The sequence below is a fragment of the Vicugna pacos genome, chromosome 15 (genome assembly GCF_048564905.1).
Source record: "Vicugna pacos chromosome 15, VicPac4, whole genome shotgun sequence".
Taxonomy (NCBI): domain Eukaryota; kingdom Metazoa; phylum Chordata; class Mammalia; order Artiodactyla; family Camelidae; genus Vicugna; species Vicugna pacos.
The window spans coordinates 33,218,880-33,242,470 of NC_133001.1; the positions used below are offsets into that span (position 1 = coordinate 33,218,880).

Below are 23,591 nucleotides of genomic sequence, written 5' to 3' on the forward strand. Positions count from 1 at the left end.
TGACAGCAGGAGTTAGGGAAGAAAATTTGATTTAAGCAGCTAGAATTGTGAATTTGGTAGCACTAAGTTGAGCAAGTTCCTGTCTGATCATGTCTATTTTCTGCATAAAAGAGGAGCCAGTTCCATCAGCTTAACTGAAGGAGGATATATTTAGTTTGGATGTTTTCAACAGTAGGACAGTCTGAAATGGAAGACTCAACTGAGAGATGTCTGGGTAGTGTCACACACTCAGGTTGGGATGATGACCATGAATCTAAGACAGCATCAAGAAACATCCAGTAAGTCAGACGAAGGCACACGAGACAGTGGGTGGCGGGATTTATGCAGGGTTTAGGGTTTCTCCAGGTGGGTGCAATGAACATAAGGCATAGGAGGTGAGGTTATCAGAAGAGAGGAGTTTGAAATTATAGAATATTGCATATAAGCTGGATAAAAGTGACAGAAGGGCAAGAGGTAAGGGAATCAACGAATGAGAAGTCCTGATTGTGGAATAAGAGGGGTCATGAGAATAATTAAGTCAGGAAGCTCCAAGCAATGAGCCTAAAGTATGATTTTGGAGCAAGTTTGGCAGATGACAGGTTCCATTAGGGCTGTGTGAGGGTAAAATCAAATGGAGGAAGAGGTCCTTGGAGAGAAAGAAACTGAGAGGCCAAGGTGTTGGATGGGTTGCTTACAGACCATGAAACTCCCCCTGGATGATGTCTGGACTTTGACAGCAGAGGTGAACCACCATCAGGACTGAACACTTAGGGAGGAGGAGTCCCTGGGTGGTCAGCAGATAACGGCAAAGAGGAGACATAAGACGGTGACGGACCAAAACTCATGAGCCTCCAAGAAGCAAGATGGCGAGACCAGAATCTGGCAGCCTTTGGGAATGAAATCACCCCAGCCAAACTCAGAGCCTGGATCAGCAGCAGGACTGTTGCAGAATGAGCCCCAGGGGAAAGAGTATACACAGGTGGGTCCCAGGTTTCTGCTAAAACCAGAGGGTGTAGAGAGAATCAAATAAATAGCACAAAGACATAGGGGAGTTTGTTCATCAGTGAACGGGAATCCTGCGTGGCAAATGGAAGGGGACAAGGAGAGAAACTTGAGTGGAGGGTTACATCGGGGGAGAGGAAGCCCGAAAAAAACCACAGGAAAGGGCAGCTATAAAGCAGGAACAGAGACACGCAGCATGGAGGAAGAGTAATGACTTGATGCCCTCCAACCCTATTCCTTGTGTCTGTTCAACGTGTACTTAAAGAGACTGGGGGAGTCTGACTTTCTATTGATAAAAAGCACCTGTGTTTTTAAGTTCAAAATATGGGAAGCATTACTTGCACTAAGCGTGTGGAAGGATGATTTCCGAGATACAGAGTTTCTGTTTTCCTCTCCTCCCCCTGCCCCTGTGAACCTGACTGAGGGGCTCCTGCTAGAACATTTCCTACATTTCTGGCCCCTTTACTCTCTCCTCCCCAAGGGAGAGGACACGTCTAACTGGTGAACTTGGGAGATGTCACAGCATGTCCTGGGCTCAGCAGCTTCCAAGTCTCCCCACTCTGCTTCTTCCCGCCCTCAGGATGTGCACATTACCTGCTCTCTGCCAAGGGGAATGCCCCCTGGAGAAGGTCCCTGGAGAACCAGTTAGCAGAGCTCTGCCAGCAGCTGGCTGCCGAAGACTCTCTACCTCAGGGGGAAAGTGTCAGGGAATCCACAATAAGCACAAATAAAAAGCCACTTTCTCAAATCACCTTTCTCAGGAGTCAAGCTACCATTTTTTTAAATCTCCATTCTTCTGTGCCCTGTGTCTCATTTCTCAGAAGACTCCAAACTCAGAACAAACATAAATAGATTCTATCTTATTCTCCTACTGCTAACACACAAAATACCACAAACCTAGTGACTTCAAACACCGCCAGTTCATCATTTGACAGCTCTGTGGTTCACAGGGTCCAGGGATGAGGATGTGGATCTTAGGGGGCCACAGGTTATAGGTTGCCTGATACCGCACTTGTGGGCTCAGAGCCTCCTCCCTTGAGAGACTGGGGGAGGGTAGGAAGTACCGTCAGCTGTGCTACCCAATCCTTCCCAGATTTTGTTTCCAAAAGCCTAAAGCCACTCTAGAGATTTTGCTAGGTGACTTGGAAATTTAAAGGGAAAGAGGACTTGGAGGGAAACTTGAAGACAGAGGACTTCCTCCAAACTAACAGGAGGTTTCAGGAGCTTAGAAAGTGGAGAGAAAGGTCGTGGAGTCAGCTGGGCATCTTCATTCACTGTGAATGTCGAGGAAGCAATGACCAGGTGCGCCCCAGGGAGGGGGAGGGTGGGACCTCAGCGCCCGGGTTCCCAGACCTACAAAAGATCTCTCTTCCCATAAGGGGCCAGAGAACCAGCAGACTTCACCACGGAGTCACTGTGGCTTGACCAGTGAGATCAAGAGCCCTTCTCCGATTTTCTGAATCATCATTGGAGAGATTTACTCAAAATGAGCTCCTTCCTCCACGTTAGCAAAATTTCCTGTTTTGTCCATGATTTTGCCTTCCCCTCTCCCTCCTTCTTCTACAGTTTTCCTTCATGATTTTCTAAACCAGACAATTTCTTGGAGATCATATTAAATTATTTGAATTTTAAATAATACATCACTCATTTTCAGTACATGGAGCAACGCCACACATTGTTTCGGTCTTCTAGCCAACTGAGACACAAGGTGCCAGCTGGCTGATCTTAAGGTGGATGGATATAAAATGCAGGCACAGAGAGGAGTTTAGAAGAGAGAAAAACATATATATATATATATTTTTTAATGTTTTCACTGAAGGTTATTCTCTGGGGACCCTAGCTAAAGTGAGGCAAGTTTACATTTCCTATAAGGAAGTCAGAGTTAACTAGCCCCACATTTCCAACTTTTCTCAGAATTCTGGCATGCCCCTTGATCTGGCTCGGCTGGAAAGTGCAGAATTCCAGCAAGGATTGGCTTTTGGAGGATGCCCGAGATAAACAGCGACATGCAGCAAGACAGCTGGGATGAGGGGAAGCCAGACTGCCCAGACTGCCCCTGTGGCTCCCAGTGGAGGACCTGGGGCTTCGAAATGCAGCAAGGGACTCCTCTGCCTCTTGGTTCGAAAAAGCAGTGGCAGGTGGATGGTTCAAAGGCGCGAACAGAAAACTGGATACCCTGCATGTGTGGGTAGGTGAGACTTCTCTCTGCTTTTCTGGACTGCAGGTCAGGCTCAGCCCTGAAGGTGAAAGCCCTGTGCTGGGCCAGCTGCTGGCTGCGAGACTCGGCACCGTTTAGATTTCTTCCCTCAAGTACTATTTGCTCGACTTTTGCTCCTAAAGATAATTCACTCTTTGTTCTTAGCTGATTCTGTGGTTATTTATCAGATACTTATTTACTTATTTGTAGCTGTTCTATCTCTACCCCTTCCAGTCAGCACTTCACCTTCCCTTGGGGAGAACACCCCATGCCGTGGAGCCCTGACACCCACCTCCCCTAGCAGGCCCCTCCTTTGGAAGAGCACAGGACCTACGACCAGCCAATTGGAGGCTTGCTCCTGGGATTCAGAAGCTTAAGCAACTGCAGCCAAGGCAGAAGGAAACTGAAGAGCAGCCGCATTTGGACTAACGTGGCTTTATAGCATGTCCCCAGCTGGGTACCTGGCCGCTCTGGCTCCAGGACTCCTTTGGTTTCCTTCAAGTTGCCAGTCTCCGATCCTGAGTCTCTTATCACTTCATGGACTCCCTCCCAGGGTCCTGCTGGCAAATGTCCTTTTTTGTTAAGACAGCTTGCTTGCAGTCAGGAAACCTGACTACTGTATTTTTTTTTTTTAATAGAGCTGTTAGCCCATCAGTCAAGATAGTCAAGAAACAGCCCTTAATCTTCACACTTATGCCAGTAAAATGTTGAGTTGGGATGGGGGTGGGGACAGAAGGAAGGTGAGTAGAAATCACTCACAACTTGGACTGGTTCTACGCAGCATTTCCATGAACAGTTTGATCTACTCCCAGCACAGATGAGAACAAGAATGGATGTACTGAGGAGGAATGGTGAGAACCAGGCTGCTCCCTAGCATTCTTCTGTGTCAGTGACATCATTATTTGTGAGGACATATAGAGAATTCCCAGAACTTCAGATGCTGAAGTTCAAATTTAATCACCAAATTACATTCCAATACTAAACGTATTCTTTCTATAATATTAACCATTTTGACTTATCTCAGATAAACATACCCAATCAACTGTTCATTATCAGAATACCTAGGGACTGACAGTGGTACGAACACTTGAAAAAAGTGCACTGGAAGAAAAAAAAAATCCGAAAAACATGTCAGAGATAACAAAAAGGAGCTGATATTACACTCAAATTCTTTGAGATTCTAAGGGCATCTGAGGCACCACAGACAGATCTCAGCTCACCTTCCTCCTCTTCTTTCACATGGATAAATAGGGCTGTGTTTACTCAAAATGTTTCATTTATTTAATGAAAAGCAAGGTACTCTAAAAGCTTGAAAAAGCGTAGACCTGACAGAAAGTGACAGGTGTAACAACAGCTAGCAAAAGGTCCACAGAGGAAAGGTTAAGGGAAAAATTCAGTTGAGATGTTCTAGAGAAGACACATCTCCCAGAAGAGGTAATAAGAGCCATTTGCCAAATTAACCCAGCGATTACAGGTTTTCAATTAAGCTGTGGTACACAGATGAAAAGTGAAACAGCACATCCATCAAGGAAGTGACATTGGTTTATTGGCTCCAAAAGTACGATGTGAACACTAAAACAGCTCTTTACTAACTGCAGAAAGATGAAACGAACATGTAAATGACAGCCAATACCGAGGAATTTTTGTAAATTAAATAGTCACAGGGACGGCTCAGTTACCACATCCAACGCCCCATCCCTAAAGAGTCTGGGGAACCTGGAGCTTGAATCATTTAGTTGTACAACATTTACTTGTATCTTTGGTTTTAAAAAGAAAATTTTTATCTGGTGTCTGCAATGAATGAAATTATAAGAGTGGGACATCCAGTGTTTGCTATAAAAGAATTCTGAAACACAAGAAAATCCTGAAAAGAAAGGTCTAAGGAATCCAAGTTTATGACTTTGGGACAGTTTGGCACTAGCCATCATTAAGCAAGTTTCTTTCCTTTTGAGTGTTTTTCCTATATGTTATCTATTTTTACCTCCCTCCCAAAATGGGGGGAAATGAAATATCAATATACACATCTGGAGGAAACTGGTCAAAGACTTGGCATTTCACCCTACCTCCTCCACCTTCTCGGCCATATCTGTTTGTGTTAGATTGACTTATATGTTGAATTAGAAATGTTAATTCATTTAAGCTGTGATCTGTCGACAACAGTCTGGAAACATACAACGGAACACAGATGCAGTATCCACTGTCGAAGGAAAACACACTGCCGAGTTTGATCTCTCCAGCCCATCCTTCTGTGGTTTATGTCCGAGATAAACAGAAACAGCCACGTCTCTGAGAATAACCCTCGTCCTCAGAGGTCCTGTGCTGCTACTGAGCCTCCTCAAGGAGTCCAACTCCCTGCTCCCCAACCCCACGCTCACTGCTGATTCACTCGGCTTCTGGGTCTTGCTGCCAGAGGAGCAGAAAGCCTTCAGGAAGGGACACTGGCCTCTGGCAGCAGCAGGCACTGTGGCCCTAGCTGGAGACAGGCGGCCGGCAGCCCCGCACAGTAGAGCTGTGGGCGCTGTATCCTTCAGCCGCATCCCCACCGGAGCCGCCACCTGCCTGCCCCAGTGGACGGAACTGGCTGAGCCCACAGCCTTGGCTGGAGGCAGGCTCCTTGATTTCAAGTCAAAGGAAAGGCGAGAGAAGCAGCTCACTGAGTGAAGAATTAGGAAAGATTTGAGAGCATCGCAGCCGAAACCAAAGTCCTAACTGCTTCAATATCTAGGAAGGGAAATTGCCAAGTTCTTGATAAGCAGTCATATCTTGAGTCCCCCAGAGAAATGCTCTGAGATTTATAACTACGTATGTATAAAAGTCACCACCATTATCGCTTGTTAGCCACACTCATCTTAACACGGCTTTAAATATAGACCCTGATGTAATTGCATTATATCATTCATTGGAATAGAAATGACATGGAAATGTTTTATGAACGAAACCTCTTATTTCATAATGATGACTGCTATCCAAATGCATCTGGGGTTCAGTCCTTTGACAGAGTTTTATAAAAATGTCCTTTTCAGCAGAAATCTCCTAGTAAGCTTGAATAGGAAATATTTTCTTTGTTTCAAATCCTGCTAATTTAGAATTGCTCAGGGAAAAGAAAAACGCTTTTATTTTAAGTATCTTACTTTGTTCCCAAATGAGTTAAGGCAGCAAGGTAAAATAAATTAGAACTAAGTGCTGGAAAAACACCAAACAAACAAGAAGTAAAATTAAAAATGAATACAAAAGGATGTAACAGAGCCAGGAGTGAGGCTTCTCCGATTGCATTGTCTCGACAGCCTGTGCCAATTAGCACGGAATGACCTTCCAACCCCTCATTTTAATAATTAATTATGTAGTGTCTCTGTGCCAGACACTCTCCATGGAACTTTCCCCTCCTTAACTTTCAGAGTAATGTCCTCTTACGATGGTCCCCTCTCTTCTATTAATTGGTTCCTAGTCCTTTTGCCATCCCTTAAATTGAGAAATCGTTTTTTGTTCTCTCAGTCTCTTTGCTTTTAACTTCTCTTCTCCAGTAAGTAATTCCTGAACACAAGAGCAAACTTTTTCCGAAATTTGAGCTCTGCATCTTGCAAAGGCCACAGGATGTTTCCACCTTAACGTCCTGCCAGTGCCGCAGACGTCCATGGCACAACTGCTCTGTGCTGACCCAGAGCCTGTTCTCCAGAGTGCATGCACACACACACACACACACACACACAACAGACACGCAACTAGCTCGTTGTCCCTTCACTTCACTAAGGTCCCCGCCGAACTTCCAACCACCCAGGCATTAAACCATAGAAGCATTTTGCCTCCAACCTCTTGTCTACCATCCCCATCACCCTTACAACCAGCACAGAGGCAGACAGAATCAAAGATGCACTGCCCCATACACTCACATGAAAGAAGCGAGACGGGCCTCTGTTTATAGAAAGATGACTTGGTGGGAAAAAAAAAAGTATCAGACTTTGGAAAAAAAAGGAGCAAAAATAGGCTCCTTTAGAAATAATAAGGAGACATAATCATGGCTGCAAAATGTTAAAATATTTATAAAACAGTATGACATGTAGCTTTGTGGCAACAAGTGTGAGCAACTAAGGCCCGTATATGTGATTACTGCTCTCACTAAATAAACATACGCTGACCCAGCAAATAGCTTTCCCAAAGCTGTTCCTTTAGATGAGTAACTGGGTCTGAATAGAAACAAAGAACACAGACATTGCAACTGCTTGGGAGTACCTTCGATGTTTCTATTGATAGTTTTGTTTTAGGTTTTCAACATCATTAGGCATCATAGCTGTCATCAAAAAGCTATTATTGCTTTTTGAACATTTATTATGTGTCAGATGGTATTCGAAGTACCTCACATTGGTTGTCTCCTTATAGCTCTAAAAGTAACGTACTGTTGTAGAGATGAAGAAACTGAAGCTTCATAAGATTAATTTTTTTAAGGTCAAACAGCTAGAAAGTAGCAGGGCAGGGAATGGAGCCTACAAGTCCGATACCAGAGTTGGTCGTGTTCATTAGATTACAGCTCAACCATTCACTTAGGATATGTTTTTGTTACAAAATAACCCCCAACTCTTAGTAGCCTAAAAATAGTTCCTATGTTTCCCAAGGAGATCACGAAGTCCAGTTCAGTGGAGCGATTCTCCAGGGCAACTGCTCCAGCAGGTGACCCTGCAGGGGCGGTCGCTCCCATCTCGCAACTGCTGCTGGCAGAGGGCACACCGGCTTGCCCGTACTTCAGCCTGGATGGGACGTGTGTCATTTCCGATCGTGGCCATAGCTCATCACACAGCCGCATCCCAATTACAACGGGAGAGAGAGAACATTTCCAGAGCGCCTGAGGACAGGAAAATGAGATGGGATTTGGTGTCTCTGCCATCACGCTCTCGACCACTCAGCTTGAAAATCCTTGAGGAGGCCGTGTTACATGCAACATGTAACTTTATTCGACAGAATGCCTTTTAGGAAGGGCACTCACTGTCTGCACCTGGAAGAACTATCTCCTTCGGGAAATTTGGGGAGAACTTAAGACTCCCAAGGGCATGATCAAGTTCTGAAAACTCATTAGCAACTTGTAATGAAATGAAAAAGAGAAACTTGTTCTTCTTAGAAGAACAATCAAGAACAGAGAATATATTTAACAACAAAACAGGCAACACCAGCCTGAAGGGTCAGTGCAGCCAACGGAGCCCGTTCTCGCTGCCAGAGGAAAGGGGAGAGGTAGGAAGAGGGAAGTGAGGTAGGAGATGGTGTGAGACTGAAGGGCCATGTGATCGCTCCCTGTGACCCCAGGTTTTAATAACGGTGACCAGAGGAAATATTTAGAATAAGTGATTTTTATTTTTTGAGGAAAATGGTGAAAGAGCACATCTTGGCCGATGTGAGCCGCATCAGAGGCAGCAGGTTCGACTCAGCAGCCAGGAGTCAAGGAGGCCGTGGAGGAAAAGTAATCCCCTAGGAATCAACGAAATCAAGAATTTAAATCCTCATTTTACTGGTCAGAATGGCCATCCTTAAAAAGTCCACAAGTGATAAATGCTGAAGAGGGCATGGAGAAAAGGGAACATCCCCATACTGTTGATGGGAATGTAATTTGGTGCAGCCACTGTAGAGAACAGTAGGAAAATTCCTTAAACTAAAAATAGAGTTACCTATGATCCAGCAATCCCACCCCCGAGCATACATTCAGAGAAAACTAATTCAAAAAGGTACATGTACCTCAATGTTCACAGCAACCCTATTTACAAATAGCCAAGACAGGGACGCAACCTAAGTGTCCATCAACAAATGACTAGATAAAGAAGATGTGGTATATATATGTACAATGGAATACTTTTCAGCCATAAAAAAGAATGAAACAATGCCATTTGCAGCAACATGGGTTGACCTAGAGATTATCCTACTACGTGAAGTCAGTCAGACAGAAAAAGAAAAATACTATATGATGTCCTTTATATGTGGAATCTAAAAAAAGTGACAGAAATCAACTTATTTACAAAACAGAAACAGACTCACAGACAAAGAAAACAAACATGGCTACTGGAGGGGGGAGAGATAAATTAGGAGTCTGGGATTAGCAGATATGCACTACTGTATACAAAATTCATAAAAAACAAGGTCCTACTGTTTAGCACAAGGAACTATATTAATACCTTGTAATAATGTATAATAAAAAATATGAAAAAGACTATCTACATGTATGTGTAACTAAATCAGTATGCTATACATCAGAAAATAACAACATTGTAAATCCTATATTTCAATAAAAATTAACAAATAAAGCAAAAAGTGGCTTTATTTATTTCTTAACCAAACTAAAGCTAATTATGAGCCCACACCGACAGAGGTGGCCTGATAATTCACATCAGTCATTTCTGGGCATCCTCTCCTTAAGGTTTTGGGAAAGTCCCAGAACACTCTGCAGAGCCAAGCAGCAGGGAGCTCCCTTAGGTCTTGGTAATCACTGTTAGTCTGCCTTGGTCAATCACTCTGTCCCCAGATGGCAGTGCCCCAGCAGGCCTGAGGCCTTGCAAAGGCAAGTGCATTTCCTCTGTGCCTCATGTGGTGTTCTGGAAGCAATGGCAGGGCTGAGAATCCCTGTGCCTCAGGTCCAGTCTTTCTGGGGTGCCAAGGGGTTGATTTTCTCACAACCCCCCAATCTTGGGTTAAATCTCTTTCTTTTCTCTTGCTACTGTCAGGTTGCTACAGATCAGATGTTTGTGTCCCCTCAAAATTCATGTTAAGTCCTAACCCCTAATGTGATGGTATCTGGAGGTGGGGCTTTTGGAAGGTCATTAAGTCATAAGGATGGAACCCTCATGAATGGGATTGGTGCCCTTATAAAAGAGCCCCACGAGAGCTCTCTGCATGTGAGAAGATGAGAAGTCGGTGGTCTGCAACCAGAAGAAGGCCCCCACCAGAATCCACCTATGCTGGCACCCTGATCTTGGACTTCCCACCTCCAGAACTGTGATAAGTAACTTCTGTTGCTAATAAGCCACCCAGTCTACGGTATTCTGTTACAGCAGCCCGGACTGACTGAGCCACTGGGACTCCCTGATTTCCCCTCTTCCTCCAGAACCACCTCTGAGACATTCTTACAAAAGACAGGGAGGTGCACTAACTTCAGGTACTGTCTACTTTAAGTTCTTCAAAACTCCCTGAGACAAGTAAATCCTGAGGATAGAGCCGCTTTAAATGGTGGAGAAAAAGTAAGAAAAAACGGAATAAAATTTCAAACAAAACAAAGCAAAACCCCACCAATATACATGCACAGAATATACACACACACAATGAAAAACCAAATTTTAGCTGGAAATAAACCAGCATGATGACAGTGGTGATCTCTGAGAAGTTAGATTATAGAATTTTATTTTCTCTATTTCCCAAACTTTCCATGGTGACTACATGCAGCTGTTGTAAAAAATCAACAGCAATCTCCTAGCCTGGGGAGAGCTGTGGGACAGATGGTTTCCCAGCTGCTGACAGCTCCCACCAGGAACTCCTGATTCCCTCTTCTCAGTCAAAGGCTTTCTCAAGTACCTTGGTGCATGAGGAAGTGCCATGGAATTGATGACCTCATGGCCAATCCCCAGCTGATGGGGGCTGGGAGTCTGTAAATGTCCCAACTCCCCATCCTCTGGTAGGACATCTGGTACATGTACCACCAAGTACCTCGGCCACCCAGAGTAGGACCTGCTCATCAACACACCTTGTACTGGCTTTTCTCCCTTCCCTGTATCGCCTTCTCCAATTCTTCTGCTGTGCTTTCTGGGATTACTTCCCAAATAAACTACTCCTGACAGTCTTCCCTGGGGAGGAATGGGAACTAAGACAGAGGAAAAGTCAGTATTTCACAATTTCAGGCTTGTTCACATTCATCTCTAATGCAGCGGGCTCTACTGAGAGCTTTGCTGAACCAGGTTAAGAGAATTCCTACAACCAGGAACCCCTGGATTACCAGGCACCAACCTTCATCTCTGTACCTCTACATCACCTAGCGTAGAGCTTTGTCCACATTAAACACTATTAAATACTTGTGGAAGTCAACTGGATTTTATCACAGCTATAATTAGAAACAAGAATTCTCCCTTAAATAAGCCAACACCAGCATGGATTCAAAACCAGACTTTTGAATCCCTACCTGCAGTACAACCAAAGAGTGACCTTCAAGTACACTGTGTGCTGATTGTGGATCTTCCTTATAACTCATCACTGTACCCACGAGCACAGATGGCTATAGTCAATGATGTTAGTTTACATATCAGTTCCAATGGGCACCAATTCAAAGATGGTCGATAGCGTACACTGAGAGAAATGTCACTTGCCCTGCCCATACCCTCTAGAGTAGACACACCCTTTGTCACCAGCAGTATCTCCACAATGGTTGGTTACCCTCAAAGCATAAATACTGGCTTGCTGACATCCTCTCACCATGAGCTGTCCATGAACCACTGCTTCCACAATTTGCTGGTCCAATGAGAATTTACATCCATAGTGATGAAACAGAAGCACTAACTGCATGATCCTCGAATGCGACCATTAAAGAAAAATTGAATTAAGTTTGTTTAATTGTAGTATTATTCATCAAAATTGCTAGTCCCTCTGTGGGCAACTAGTACCTCTCAGTTAATAAGAACATTTTATTAATAGCAAGACCCCAAGTGTGCTGAGCAGGAATTCATCATCTCCATCACTGAAGACACTGACTGTCACACCTGGCACTGTTAATAGCCCCATCCTTCTGGCCATGACTAGTGTGTAGCTCAAGTCTCTCGGCTTCACATCCTGAAAGCAAGGATGGAGGCTGAGAGAGGAGTTTGTAACACCTTGGACTTTGGAATTAGATACAAGCCTGTAATCTTTGTTTCCACATTTAAACTAGCTCATTATGACCTAACAGATATTGGTCAAATAAAGGTGAGCGTGATTTTCATGGCCTTTCTAAGTACCAAAAAAAAAAGTCTCAAGTTCTCAGTGGCATTTAAAACGTACAGAAAATGCTTCTCATCCTTCACTGCACTGGAAGCATGAGATTAATTTAGGACTGATCTTGCCAAAGGAAAAGTCAGCAAAGTTTCTCTTTCTGTCTGGTGCCCTCAGCTCCCCTATTGAGCCCTCTTTTCACTCTTCCTCTTGAGTGATCGGGATCCCATCAAAGGAGAAAAGTACAAACGTGGGACTCCCCTCCACAGACCCCTCCCTCATCTGGAGGTTAGTTCACAATGAAATCTTGCTGTGAGTCTTTTCCAGATTTGTGTCTGGACTTGAGACAAGAATTGAGGAGGGCAGTAGATGAAAGATGACAAAGAAGGTTGGTGAGCTCTTCCCTGATGGAGTCACGCATCTTTGGAGAAATTTGTTATGAATTCAAATGAGTCCAAAAGGATACATCATTTTCAACGCAACAAGAAATGCTTGAGAGAAAATTACAGTTGACTTGAACAACATAGGCTTGAACTGCATGGATCCATTTATACACAATTTTTTTTTCAATAAATACATATGGCACTACATGATCCAAGGTTGGCTGAATCCACAGATGCGGAACCACAGACGCAGAGGGCTGACTATGGGATTTGAGCACCTGCAGATTTTTGGTATCTGTGGCTGGTCCTAGAACCCGACCCCACCCTACTCTGGTACAGAGGGACAACTGTACTACGGTAGCTGTAACTGGTACCCAGATAAGGTACCCAGAATGACAGAATGACTAAAATTTGGGATTTTTTTAGTTAGGTTGCCTGGTTCCATTCTCCACTACCTCAACTTTCTAAATCTCCATTTCCTTGTCAGTTAAAAGGATATACAATAATTCTATGCCATAACATTGGTAAAAGATTACATGGAATAATGCATGTTAAACACTTAGCACAATTTTAAAACATAATAAATTACCCACAAAACAAGCTGATTCTGAGCACTGAGTTATTGGTTTCTCTTATTTCCTTCTCTTAATTTTTGTTTAACGTAGCTTCTCTTTAAAATTAAGAGCTTTCTTTTCTTCCTGATTTGCTTGTGGTGTCTGTGTGTTATCAGTTAAGAGTCTCAGCTGTTCTGGGAAACAAGGCCTAATTCCCCGTGGTTGTTGCCACTTCCACTGAGAGTAATCACATGAACAGCAGTGGCCACTCGTGACCTTAACTGGAGCTGTCTTCAAAGGCACTGACGGACTAGTTTTCTCCAGCCAGTGGCATCTTGATTATGCACCTTCCTGCCTCACTCACTCTTCTCTCTCAATGGGGTATTTATAAGCCCATACCCTCTCGTTTCCTAGCTCAGTTAAGCCAGCCTGAAATCCCGCCCAGCTTCAGCTCAATTTGAGAAATCAGAGGGTAATGAGGAAATAGGGAGTGAGCTGGTAAAGCAACCAAGGACGATGGAAAGTCTGGCATGGTTCACATATAAAGATCAATGAAGAAGGTGAGTGAGTAGAAGAAACAGAATATAGCCAAGCCAGAGAAGAGGGGCAATTTTCTGGGTTGTGTTGTACTTTTAGAACTGTCTTCACAATCCCAAAGGAAAGAAGGGAAACTTGCCAATGAGCCTGTGATGAAATCAAGTTTGGAGTGTGTTCACCACTCGTCCAAGTGTTTACTGAGTGCCAGCTATGAAGCAGAAACTCTTTGAGATGTTGTGATAGAAGGCTGTACAAAAACCAAAAAATTGATACCAGTGGAGAGGTGAAGTGGGCTGCCTGCTAGCAATTGACCGACTTGATTTTTCTCTTCAAAATTGGGAGTCTGAAATTTGCATGGGTTTAAAAGAAGTCAAAGAACTTTCACATCTCATGCTGTTTTTTTTTAAGCTGGAGATTCTAGAAGGAGCCACACTTGTGAACTAAAAGATGTCAGAAGAGCTAGGGAAGGGAACTTACAGAGGTGGGGGGAAAAGCTTTCCTAAACTAGAAGGCACATAAAAGCACACCCATCAAAACCAGAGTGTGTGTTGACCATATTCAGTGATGGAATCAGAGAGCTAAGCCCTTTGAAACAATTTCCAATTCTAAGTATCAGGGCTAGGGTTACTAAAGCTGAAAAAAATTTAAGGTTAATTTGGCACTTGTCCTAAGCTAACTCAGTTAAAAGCCAGAAAACATAGTGGTGGGAACATGGCACGGCTATTAGATCTTCCCTTATTGAAAGCAGCAGCCTGTGGTTCAGACACTTTTTTTTTTAAATTAATATAGTCACTTACAATGTGTCAATTTCTGGTGTACAGCACAATGTCCCAGTCGTGCATAGACATACATACATTCATTTTCATAAAAGGTTATTACAAGACATTGAATATAGAACCTAGAAACAAGAGTAATACAAGTCTGTCCTCCAATTCGCCATAGAATTGAGGCAAAAGATTCATGTTGAGAGTGGACTAGTGACTAATTCTTAGTATGTAGAGGTTTCACACAGAGAAGACTACTTAGGAATTTAAAGAGCAGATGGCCTTACAAACAGTTGTCAAGAGAATGGTGTTTGGTGAATAAGAGTTACCTTCCCTCCTATTTATTATCACACCAAACAATCACCGATATCAGAAATTCTACTGTAACCCAGTAATTTGAAAGCAGCCAATTGTTTATAACCTCCTCCTTACTAGCTCCTGGCTCCCCAGACTGTATTAACCTTCATAGCAACTTGTAGCTCCCATTACAGCAATTATTATTTTTAGATTTTATTTTTATATTGACTTGGATGATAATTTGGTTGGTCTCCTTTCCCTGTACCAAGCTATAAGTGCTGTGAAAGCAGAGACCAAGTCATGTTTTTTTTTTAAACTAATTATTGAAACACCAGCACTTAGCACATAGTAGGGCCTCAATAAATATTTCTTAATTGAATTAACTTTCAGTCTTTAAGATTGTGTACTTGGTAATATTTCAAACACAATATTATGATGGACAAAGCTGGTGTGAATAAGTTGTGAGGAATTGGGGAAAGGGAAGTGGAAGGAGATTATTTATAAGTAGTGAATTGTGCCTGTGGGAAAGTCCAATTTGCAAATGTTAACTACTATATATAAAAATAGATTAAAAAACAAATTTCTTCTGTATAGCACAGGGAACTATATTCAATATCTTGTAATAATCTTTAATGAAAGAATATGAGAAAGAATATATGTATGTATATGCATGACTGGGACATTATGCTGTACACTAGAAATGGACACATTGTAACTATGTATCAATTTTAAAATAAATAAATTTTTTTAAAAATTCCAGTAAAGGGCAGGTATGAATCCATAGGAATCAGATGTGCAACTGTCAGCTTCTCCAGCAGTTTTCAGGCTGCAACCATCAATAGTCTTTGTTATCACCATCATATTACTATTTGCAGCAGGGCACTTTCCATATATTATTCCCAATCACCAATAACCCACTTAGGCGTAATTATCCCCATTTTACAGGTGAAGAGCTTAAGGCTCCCAGAGTTCTACAGCTGTAGAGCCAGAAGTCGAACTCAACCCTGCTCCAAGTGCACTGCACTTCCTCCCCTAAGACTGGCTCAGGAATTGCAAAGTCCACTCCCCTCAGTGGGTATCTTCTGCAAAATTCATCATCTTAGATTTCTCAGCACACAGTCTTGCCTCTCCATCTGACTTGGTTTCACCTTACTGGTGGCCATTAAATTCAGTCTGTTTTTTCAAAGACAGTGTTTCTTTCTGTGATATATCAGATTCTTAAGAAGTCCTGTTCTGACAATTCTGGCCACTCTAGCCAGAGAGTTAATGTGACAGCCAGCCCTGGGAAGAACACCCTGTGACAGAGCACTGAAATCAACCCTTTTTTGACTTGCAGGATGGAACCAGTTTGAGAATATCACTCTTTTATCACTGGAGAGCCATAGAGTGTGAAAGAAGGGATCCTTTTTTTTCAAATATCCTTTTAAAAAGCATAATTCCATTTTTCTTTCTTGTTTTCATGTATGGGAAGTTTATTGGTTTACCAAAGAAAAGCGCCAAGGGTTAATCATATTTACCTTGTACTTTCCATCTCCAAGCACAACTGTTTGCACAATGGAAACCTTGTAAATGTTTAGTGCATCTAACTGTTTTTTTTATTTTTAGTTGAGGCATAGTAGGCTACAATGTGTCAATTTCTGATGTATATAGCACAATGTCCCAGTCATGCATATACATACATATATTCATTTTCATATTCTTTTTCATTAAAGGCTACTAAAATCTGGAATAAGACAAGGATGCCCACTCTCACCATTTCTATTCAACATAGTCTTGGAAATCCTAGCCACAGCAATCAGGCAAGAAAAAGAGATAAAAGGAATCCAAATTGGAGGAGAAGAGGTAAAATTGCCACTATATGTGGGTGACATGATACTATATATAGAAAACCCTAAAAGCTCCACACAAAAACTACTAGAGCTGATAAAAGAATTTGGCAAGGTAGCAGGATACAACATTAACATACAGATATCAGTTGCATTTCTTTATACTAACAATGAAATAGCATGAAAAGAAAGTAAAGAAACAATCCCTTTTAAAATCACATCCAAAACAATAAAATACTCAGGAATAAATCTGACCAAGGAGATGAAAGATTTATACATGGAGAACTACAAAACACTGATTAAGGAAATTAAAGATGACTTAAAGGAGTGGAAAGATATCCCATGCTCTTGGATTGGAAGAATCAATATTGTTAAATGGTCATACTGTCTAACTGTTCTTTTAATTGATCATATACCCCAGGGAGAAAGAAGATCCAGTTTGATGATGACAATGAAGACTTAAGGAACAGACATAATCAGGTTTGATGGCAAGTAACTAGAGGAAATGAGTGGAATTATACAAAAGTGCATGGCTCTCCTAAGTCCATGCCATGGCAACCTTAGTGGGCACTGACCTACAATGCCAAGGCCTGAAAGACCATCACAGCAGGCTTGGAGAGACCAGAGTTAAATTCAGTGTGGTTTTTTTTCCCTTCCCTTACACCTGGCTTTGGGAAAATAGATGTTGTTTCTTAATGACCACATATTCTGGAAACTTCAGGTCCCCTAAAGGTGGCTAGGATAGAAAAATTGGGAAATCATGCTGGGTTCAATGCAAATAGCATACGTCGACTAATTTACCCTTACTGACGGTCAAAAATAATTTTCTCTTCTCTTTATTGGATCACAGTATCTGGAACGTTAAAAAAACAAAACAAAACAAAACAAAGCAAAACAAAAACCCAGCTACACACCTTCCATTTTCTGCCCAACTTCAAAATGTTTGATCCTTTGCCAAAATATTGATAAATGTCATAAGATCTGAAGGAGAGAATCATCTCTCGGGCAACATTTCAAGTTAAAAGTGTTTCTGACTTTAGGGAAATCCAATTTATGAATGTCTAAGATTTCAACCCAAAATCTGTATATAAATTATGGAGTGGAGGAAGGAGTGGAGGATTTATTTAAATTATTGAGATAACCTGTTCTATTTCACAAGATTCTCTGAAGGCTTTAAATGGTGCAGTAGTGCATTAAAAATATGGGATAGAATTTAATGGTACCAATGAAATTAATATAGTGTCCCAAGGCTGCTTCTTTCAGATACTCAACCTTTGGATTCAACTCAACAAGTCTGAAAGGAGGGCTTGGCTCTGGTAAATAATGGAGGTGTGGGAAGATGGTGCAAAACCAGTGAGTCACCTCACCTCCCAGGGATGCAGAAATACATGATTTCCTTCTGTTCCAAATGGTCTTGGATCCCAAAGCCAGCCAACAGCAATTTATAAGAATCCCCCAGTGAATTAACTTTTTTAAAAAAATAAACTAGATGGAGCATTCACTGACATGAATGCAGAACTTAATTAAAACTGAAGTGGAGATGAGCTGGAACTGAAGACAGGGGAAGTGCTATTAAAACCAAAGTTGTCTTTCCTCTTGTGCCCTCTGCCCTCAAGCACACAGAACAAGCAGTAGAGTGCAGGGGGGGGATGTCAGTGCCCTATTCGGATAAAAATAATCTCACTAATGCCCATACCCTGAACAATTATTATAATGATTATAAAGCATTCATTATGTCGAACTGTATTGCTAATGATTATCATAGTAATGACTACTGAAGTCAATCTTACAGACTAGTTTTAATTATGAATAGTGATCGTAATACAACTGAAATTGCTTCCTCTATCCTCCAGTAACTAGTCAATTTCTCAATGGCAGGGATTAGGAAGACACATATTTAGAAGTCTGGAAAAAAGGCTTCTGAGTAGAAGATAAGGTAACCCCTTTTGTATCCCAAGTGGCAAGGAATATGGACCTACTTTCTCCCTGATACCTGGCTACTGAGGTAACTTCCTGTGTTTTCTCCCTTCCTCATCTACCCTTCCAATACTCATCACCAGAAGGTGCCCAAGCATATCACTGTTTCTTGCAACCTGAAAAAACACAGCCAAGTCCCCTGGCTAATTCCAAGTCTAACTGCTCAAGGCTCCCCTCACTGCTTTAAGAGATTTCCAGAAGGGAAGAGAAAAATCCAGGCTGCCACCTTCCCTCCACTACCTCCATTCTTGCCCATCATCCAATGACAGAAAACTTCAGAGATATCCAAAAATTGGATCTCATCGTGAAAAGATCAGGAATCCTTAATCTAGACTCTGCTAAACCCCATAATACAATCTTGGACAAAGATGCCTGATAAGTCAGTCAGCGGTTACTCAGTGTCCTAATAAATTACCTTCTAGTTGCAGACTCAGCCCAAGAGGTAGAAATGAACCTACAAACTTTTGGTCAACTAATCTTCAACAAAGGAGGCAAGAATATACAATGGAATAAAGACAGTGTCTTCAGCAAATGGTGTTGGGAAAACTGGACAGCAGCATGTAAAGCAATGAAGCTAGAACACTCCCTTACACCATACACAAAAATAAACTCAAAGTGGATCAAAGACTTAAACACAAGACAAGACACAATAAACCTCCTTGAAGAAAATATAGGCAAACCATTATCTGACATACACCTCAAAAATGTTCTAGAACAGTCTACCCAAGCAATAGAAATAAAAGCAAGAATAAATAAATGGGACCTAATGAAACTTACAAGCTTCTGCACAGCAAAGGAAACCATAAGTAAAACAAAAAGACAACCTAAGGAATGGGAGAGAATTTTTGCAAATGAAACTGACAAAGGCTTGATCTCCAGGATATATAAGCAGCTCATACAACTTAATAAGAAAAAACAAACAACCCAATCCAAAAATGGGCAAAAGACCTAAACAAGCAATTCTCCAAGGAAGACATACAAATGATCAATAGGCACATGAAAAAATGCTCAATATCACTAATAATCAGAGAAATGCAAATCAAAACTACAATGAGGTATCGCCTCACATCACCCAGAATGGCCATCATTCAAAAATCCACAAATGACAAATGCCGGAGAGGCTGTGGAGAAAAGGAAACCCTCCTACACTGCTGGTGGGAATGTAGTTTGGTACAGCCACTGTGGAAAAACAGTATGGAGATTCCTCAAAAGACTAGGAATAGACTTACCATATGACCCAGGAATACCACTCCTGGGCATATATCCAGAAGGAACCCTACTTCAACATGACACCTGCACCCCAATGTTCATAACAGCACTATTTACAATAGGCAAGACACGGAAACAGCCTAAATGTCCATCAACAGATGATTGGATAAAGAAGAAGTGGTATATTTATACAATGGAATACTACTCAGCCATAAAAACCGACAACATAATGCCATTTGCATCAACGTGGATGTTCCTGGAGAATGTCATTCTAAGTGAAGTCAGTCAGAAAGAGAAAGAAAAATACCATATGAGATCACTCATATGTGGAATCTAAAAAACAAAAAAAACAAACAAAACATAAATACAAAACAGAAACAGACTCACAGACATAGAATACAAACTTGTGTTTGCCAAGGGGGCTGGGGGGTGGGAAGGGATAGACTGGGATTTCAAAATGTAGAATAGATAAACAAGATTATACCGTATAGCACAGGGAAATATATACAAGATCTTATGGTAGCTCATGGAGAAAAAAATGTGACAATGTATATATGTTTATGTATAACTGAAAAATTGTGCTCTACACTGCAATTTGACACAACATTGTAAAATGATCATAAATCAATAAAAAATGTTAAAAAAAAAAAACAGGTATAAGAGGCAGTTTGCATTGCAGTTACTTCAGGCACCAGGAAGGATGCGTCCCACCCCACATCCTGTCCCACTCCACGCCCAGCTCTCTAGTGACTGAAATTCTGCACCATTAGAGTGAAGCTGTCTCTCTCATAAGCAGCCTAGAGTTCAGCTTTGGTGGTTATTTTTTTAATCCACCATTTTAAAGTTTGACAATCTTTATCTTTACATTGGAATATTTTAGCATGCTTATTTCAAATGTCATGACTCATGTATTTGAGTTGAAACGACCATATTACCATTTACTTTCTCTTGGTCCCATCTGTTCTCTTTCTTTTCTCCCTCTACCCTGACTTTAGTCAGATTAATTTATTAAGCTCTATCTTGGCTTTATTCAGACTCAGATTTTATTCAGATTTATTATTTTAAATCTGTTTTCCTCTTGATGATCTTGTCTTCTTGGTACTAGTCCTGCTTAGGGCATGTACCTCTGGCTGGAAGGTTTTTATGTCACCTCTGGAAAATTCTGTGCTGTTATCTCTTTAGACATTGTTTGTTATATTCTCTCTCAGTCCCACTTTTTATATTCTTGAAAATATTAAGCACAGTTATTTTCAAGTTTAGGACAAATAACTCTACCATCTGGATCCTTTACAGGTCTGGTTCCTTTGTCTATTGTTTCTGGTGGTTTTTGGTCGCAAATTTCTGTTTCATATTATATGAAAAATAGACAAAAAATCTGAGGTTCTGTAGTATGGTACCTTCCTTCTAAGGAGTTTTAAATTGGCTTTTAGGTCTAGACTAGGGGCACTCACCATTCCAGGTCACCACAATGCAGTCAGGGTTTGACATGATTCCAAACCTATTTCTAATTTACCTTTACTCCTAGGAAGTGTCTTTGGGATCCCAAACCTGAGGGGTTTGGCAGAGCTTCCTCCTGGATGAACCCTTAATTCTGGTATTTGTCTCCCCAGCCCTGTAAGCCTGTCACAGCTCAGCTTAATCTCTCAGCCTTTGGCTCTCCTCTTGTAGAAATGGCAGAAGCCTCTACGGGAGAGCCGCCCCAGAGGCCAGCCTCCTCTCTGGGTTTCTTCTCCCAGGTCTTTGATCCATGACTCATCACTGTCTTGCTACTTTCTCAAGCCTTAGAATAGATGTTTTTCATATTTGATCCAGCTTTTCCATCATTCTGGTGGTAGGGGGGGAGATTGGCCTAAATGATCTAGGTCTCCATGACCAGAAGTGGAACTCCCAGGGCCTAGAACTAACCAATGCAGAGATGTCTTCAGCTGAAGGGTTAGCTTCTACTTAAGATCTAAACACCAAAGAAGAGAATATCAAGTCTCTTCACTCATTTACATTTTCAAGGAAATAAATAGGTTTATTATTTCCTAGGGTTGGTGAGTCAAGGCACAGAAGGAAATGTTGGGTGCCTTAAGTCATAGTTTAGCTGGTGGGAGGGAATTTCAGAGAGTCTTGGATATACAGATAGGGATAAACTAATATACACGTTAATCTACGCACACATTTTTTCATCCTGGAGTTCTAAAGATGCTGTTTAGATGGTTCTTTGCCACCCAGGATCCCTGAAAAGATCAGCGTAAGGACAGCAATCCTTCCATCTGTGGCTGCCAGGGGCAAGGTCAATCATCAGCTGTACTGTTTGCTCTTAGCACAAAAAATCTGCTCAACCTCAGCCTGACGAGCAACTCTGATGCCTTTCCTCGGGGAAGCACAGGCTGCTAATTATGGTATTTCATAAAGTTTATGCTCCCAGCTAATGGTGGGGGTGACCGTTTATTTATTTATTCTTAAGCATTTTTGTACATGCAAAGCACTAAAGTAGGTGATGTGAAAGGTTTAAAAAAAAAAAGATGAGTCTTAATCCCATCCTTTCAAAACACAGCCCTAGTTATGTAAATGCGGTTCTAAGAGTTTTCATTGTACACATCTTTATTGTAAGTCACTTCAGGTCCTTTCTGAAAGTAGTCAAGGCATAAGTAATTAATAAATCTATGAACAAATCTCTATCCCTGTTCTCAAGGATTTTATGATCCAGAACTAGCTCAGCTCACCGTGGAGTTGATTAGGATGGGGTTGCCCTTGCATGGAAGGTCACTGAGCACCTTCAGAGCACAGAAGGATGCTCTCGTGACGTGGACACTCCGAGCTCCTTGCCCCACAACCAGTGCTCTTCTTTCCTTAACAGAACCCCAGTTTTGTTCTTATGTTTATCCTCCCCACCCATAGTCAGGAAAGGGGAAGCAGACCTCCCCTCCCCTATAGCTCCAGGGGTGGGTGTGACTGAGCTAAATTAATCCTCTTCCTAGTAATGAGGGCCGTGGTAGGCATAAGACTTAGTTCCTGTCATTGAGATGTGAGAGCAAGTCTAAGCAGCCCCTGAGACAAAGCCCGGAAAAGAGGCACGTTCCCTTCCTCCCCCGGGTGTTCCTGTGTTCAGTAATGGTACCCAGAACTGCGGCAGCCACCTTGCAACAAGGCCGAGGATGAAACCAACAAGGAGAGCGGCCGACTCTAGAGATGAAAACAACATGGCGCTTTGAGAGCATCATTAGACCAGTGGGGCTGAAAGTATAAGTAATTCATTGTAGTGTAGCCATGATTTCAGTAAGGAGAGAATGTAAAGAATAAAAGAGTTTTAAAAAATGATAGAAAAAAACACTTTTTGGTAAACTGGATGGAATGTTTTTTCTAATGTCCTTTAACATTCTTAAAAAAAGGGAATAGGATGAGGACTAGTCTCAACTCTAATACTTCCTGTCTAAAGGAATTTCTTCAGACAAGCACTTCATCACAATCAGGACACTTCCACCAGCTGTTCTTGATCTAAAGGCCAAGATCAAGGTTTCTCAACCTTGACCCTAAAGATGAAGATTGGAGTTACTTCCAATTATTTGCCATCACAAACAACAATGCAGTGAGCATACTCGTACATAAATCTTTGCAAATACATGTATTTCTTTAGAACAAATTACTTGATGTGGAAGCAATGAATCAAGGATTATAAAACCAAACATTTTTGAAAGTCTAAGTGTGCCTCCAAATGTGGGATAACAGAATATAAGAAACAGAAGGATTCTACTGCATAACACTTATGCTAATTTATGTATGAGAAGAATTACACCTAGGGGGTTTGAGGGTGAATTATCTAAGGTGACACAGCTTTTTTGTGGCAAAGCTAAGATTAGAACCCAGGTCTCGTAAATTCTATTCTGGTATATTACATATGGAGAAGTGGGTGGGAAGCCAATTTATACTGCTACAAGTTTCTTAGGTATTAAGGAAAA

At 41.8% G+C, this 23,591-nt stretch overlaps 1 protein-coding gene across 29 annotated transcripts in view; it reads right to left on the minus strand.

Annotated features, from left to right (window-relative positions):
- The window catches only part of LOC140685731 (uncharacterized), a 340,524-nt gene that overhangs the window by 91,534 nt on the left and 225,399 nt on the right, over positions 1-23,591 (minus strand). For 9 of the 29 annotated variants that reach the window (XM_072937845.1, XM_072937846.1, XM_072937840.1 and 6 more), the window contains exons 1-2: positions 3,938-4,037; positions 3,640-3,738 (exon numbers count right to left, since the gene is read on the minus strand). The exons of the other annotated variants lie outside the window; for them this stretch is intronic. In XM_072937845.1, the coding sequence (XP_072793946.1) occupies positions 3,640-3,738; positions 3,938-3,968 (130 nt within the window). In that variant the 5' untranslated portion in view covers positions 3,969-4,037. Of the gene's footprint in view, positions 1-3,639; positions 3,739-3,937; positions 4,038-23,591 lie in introns of those variants that run through there. 29 annotated transcript variants of the gene reach the window in all.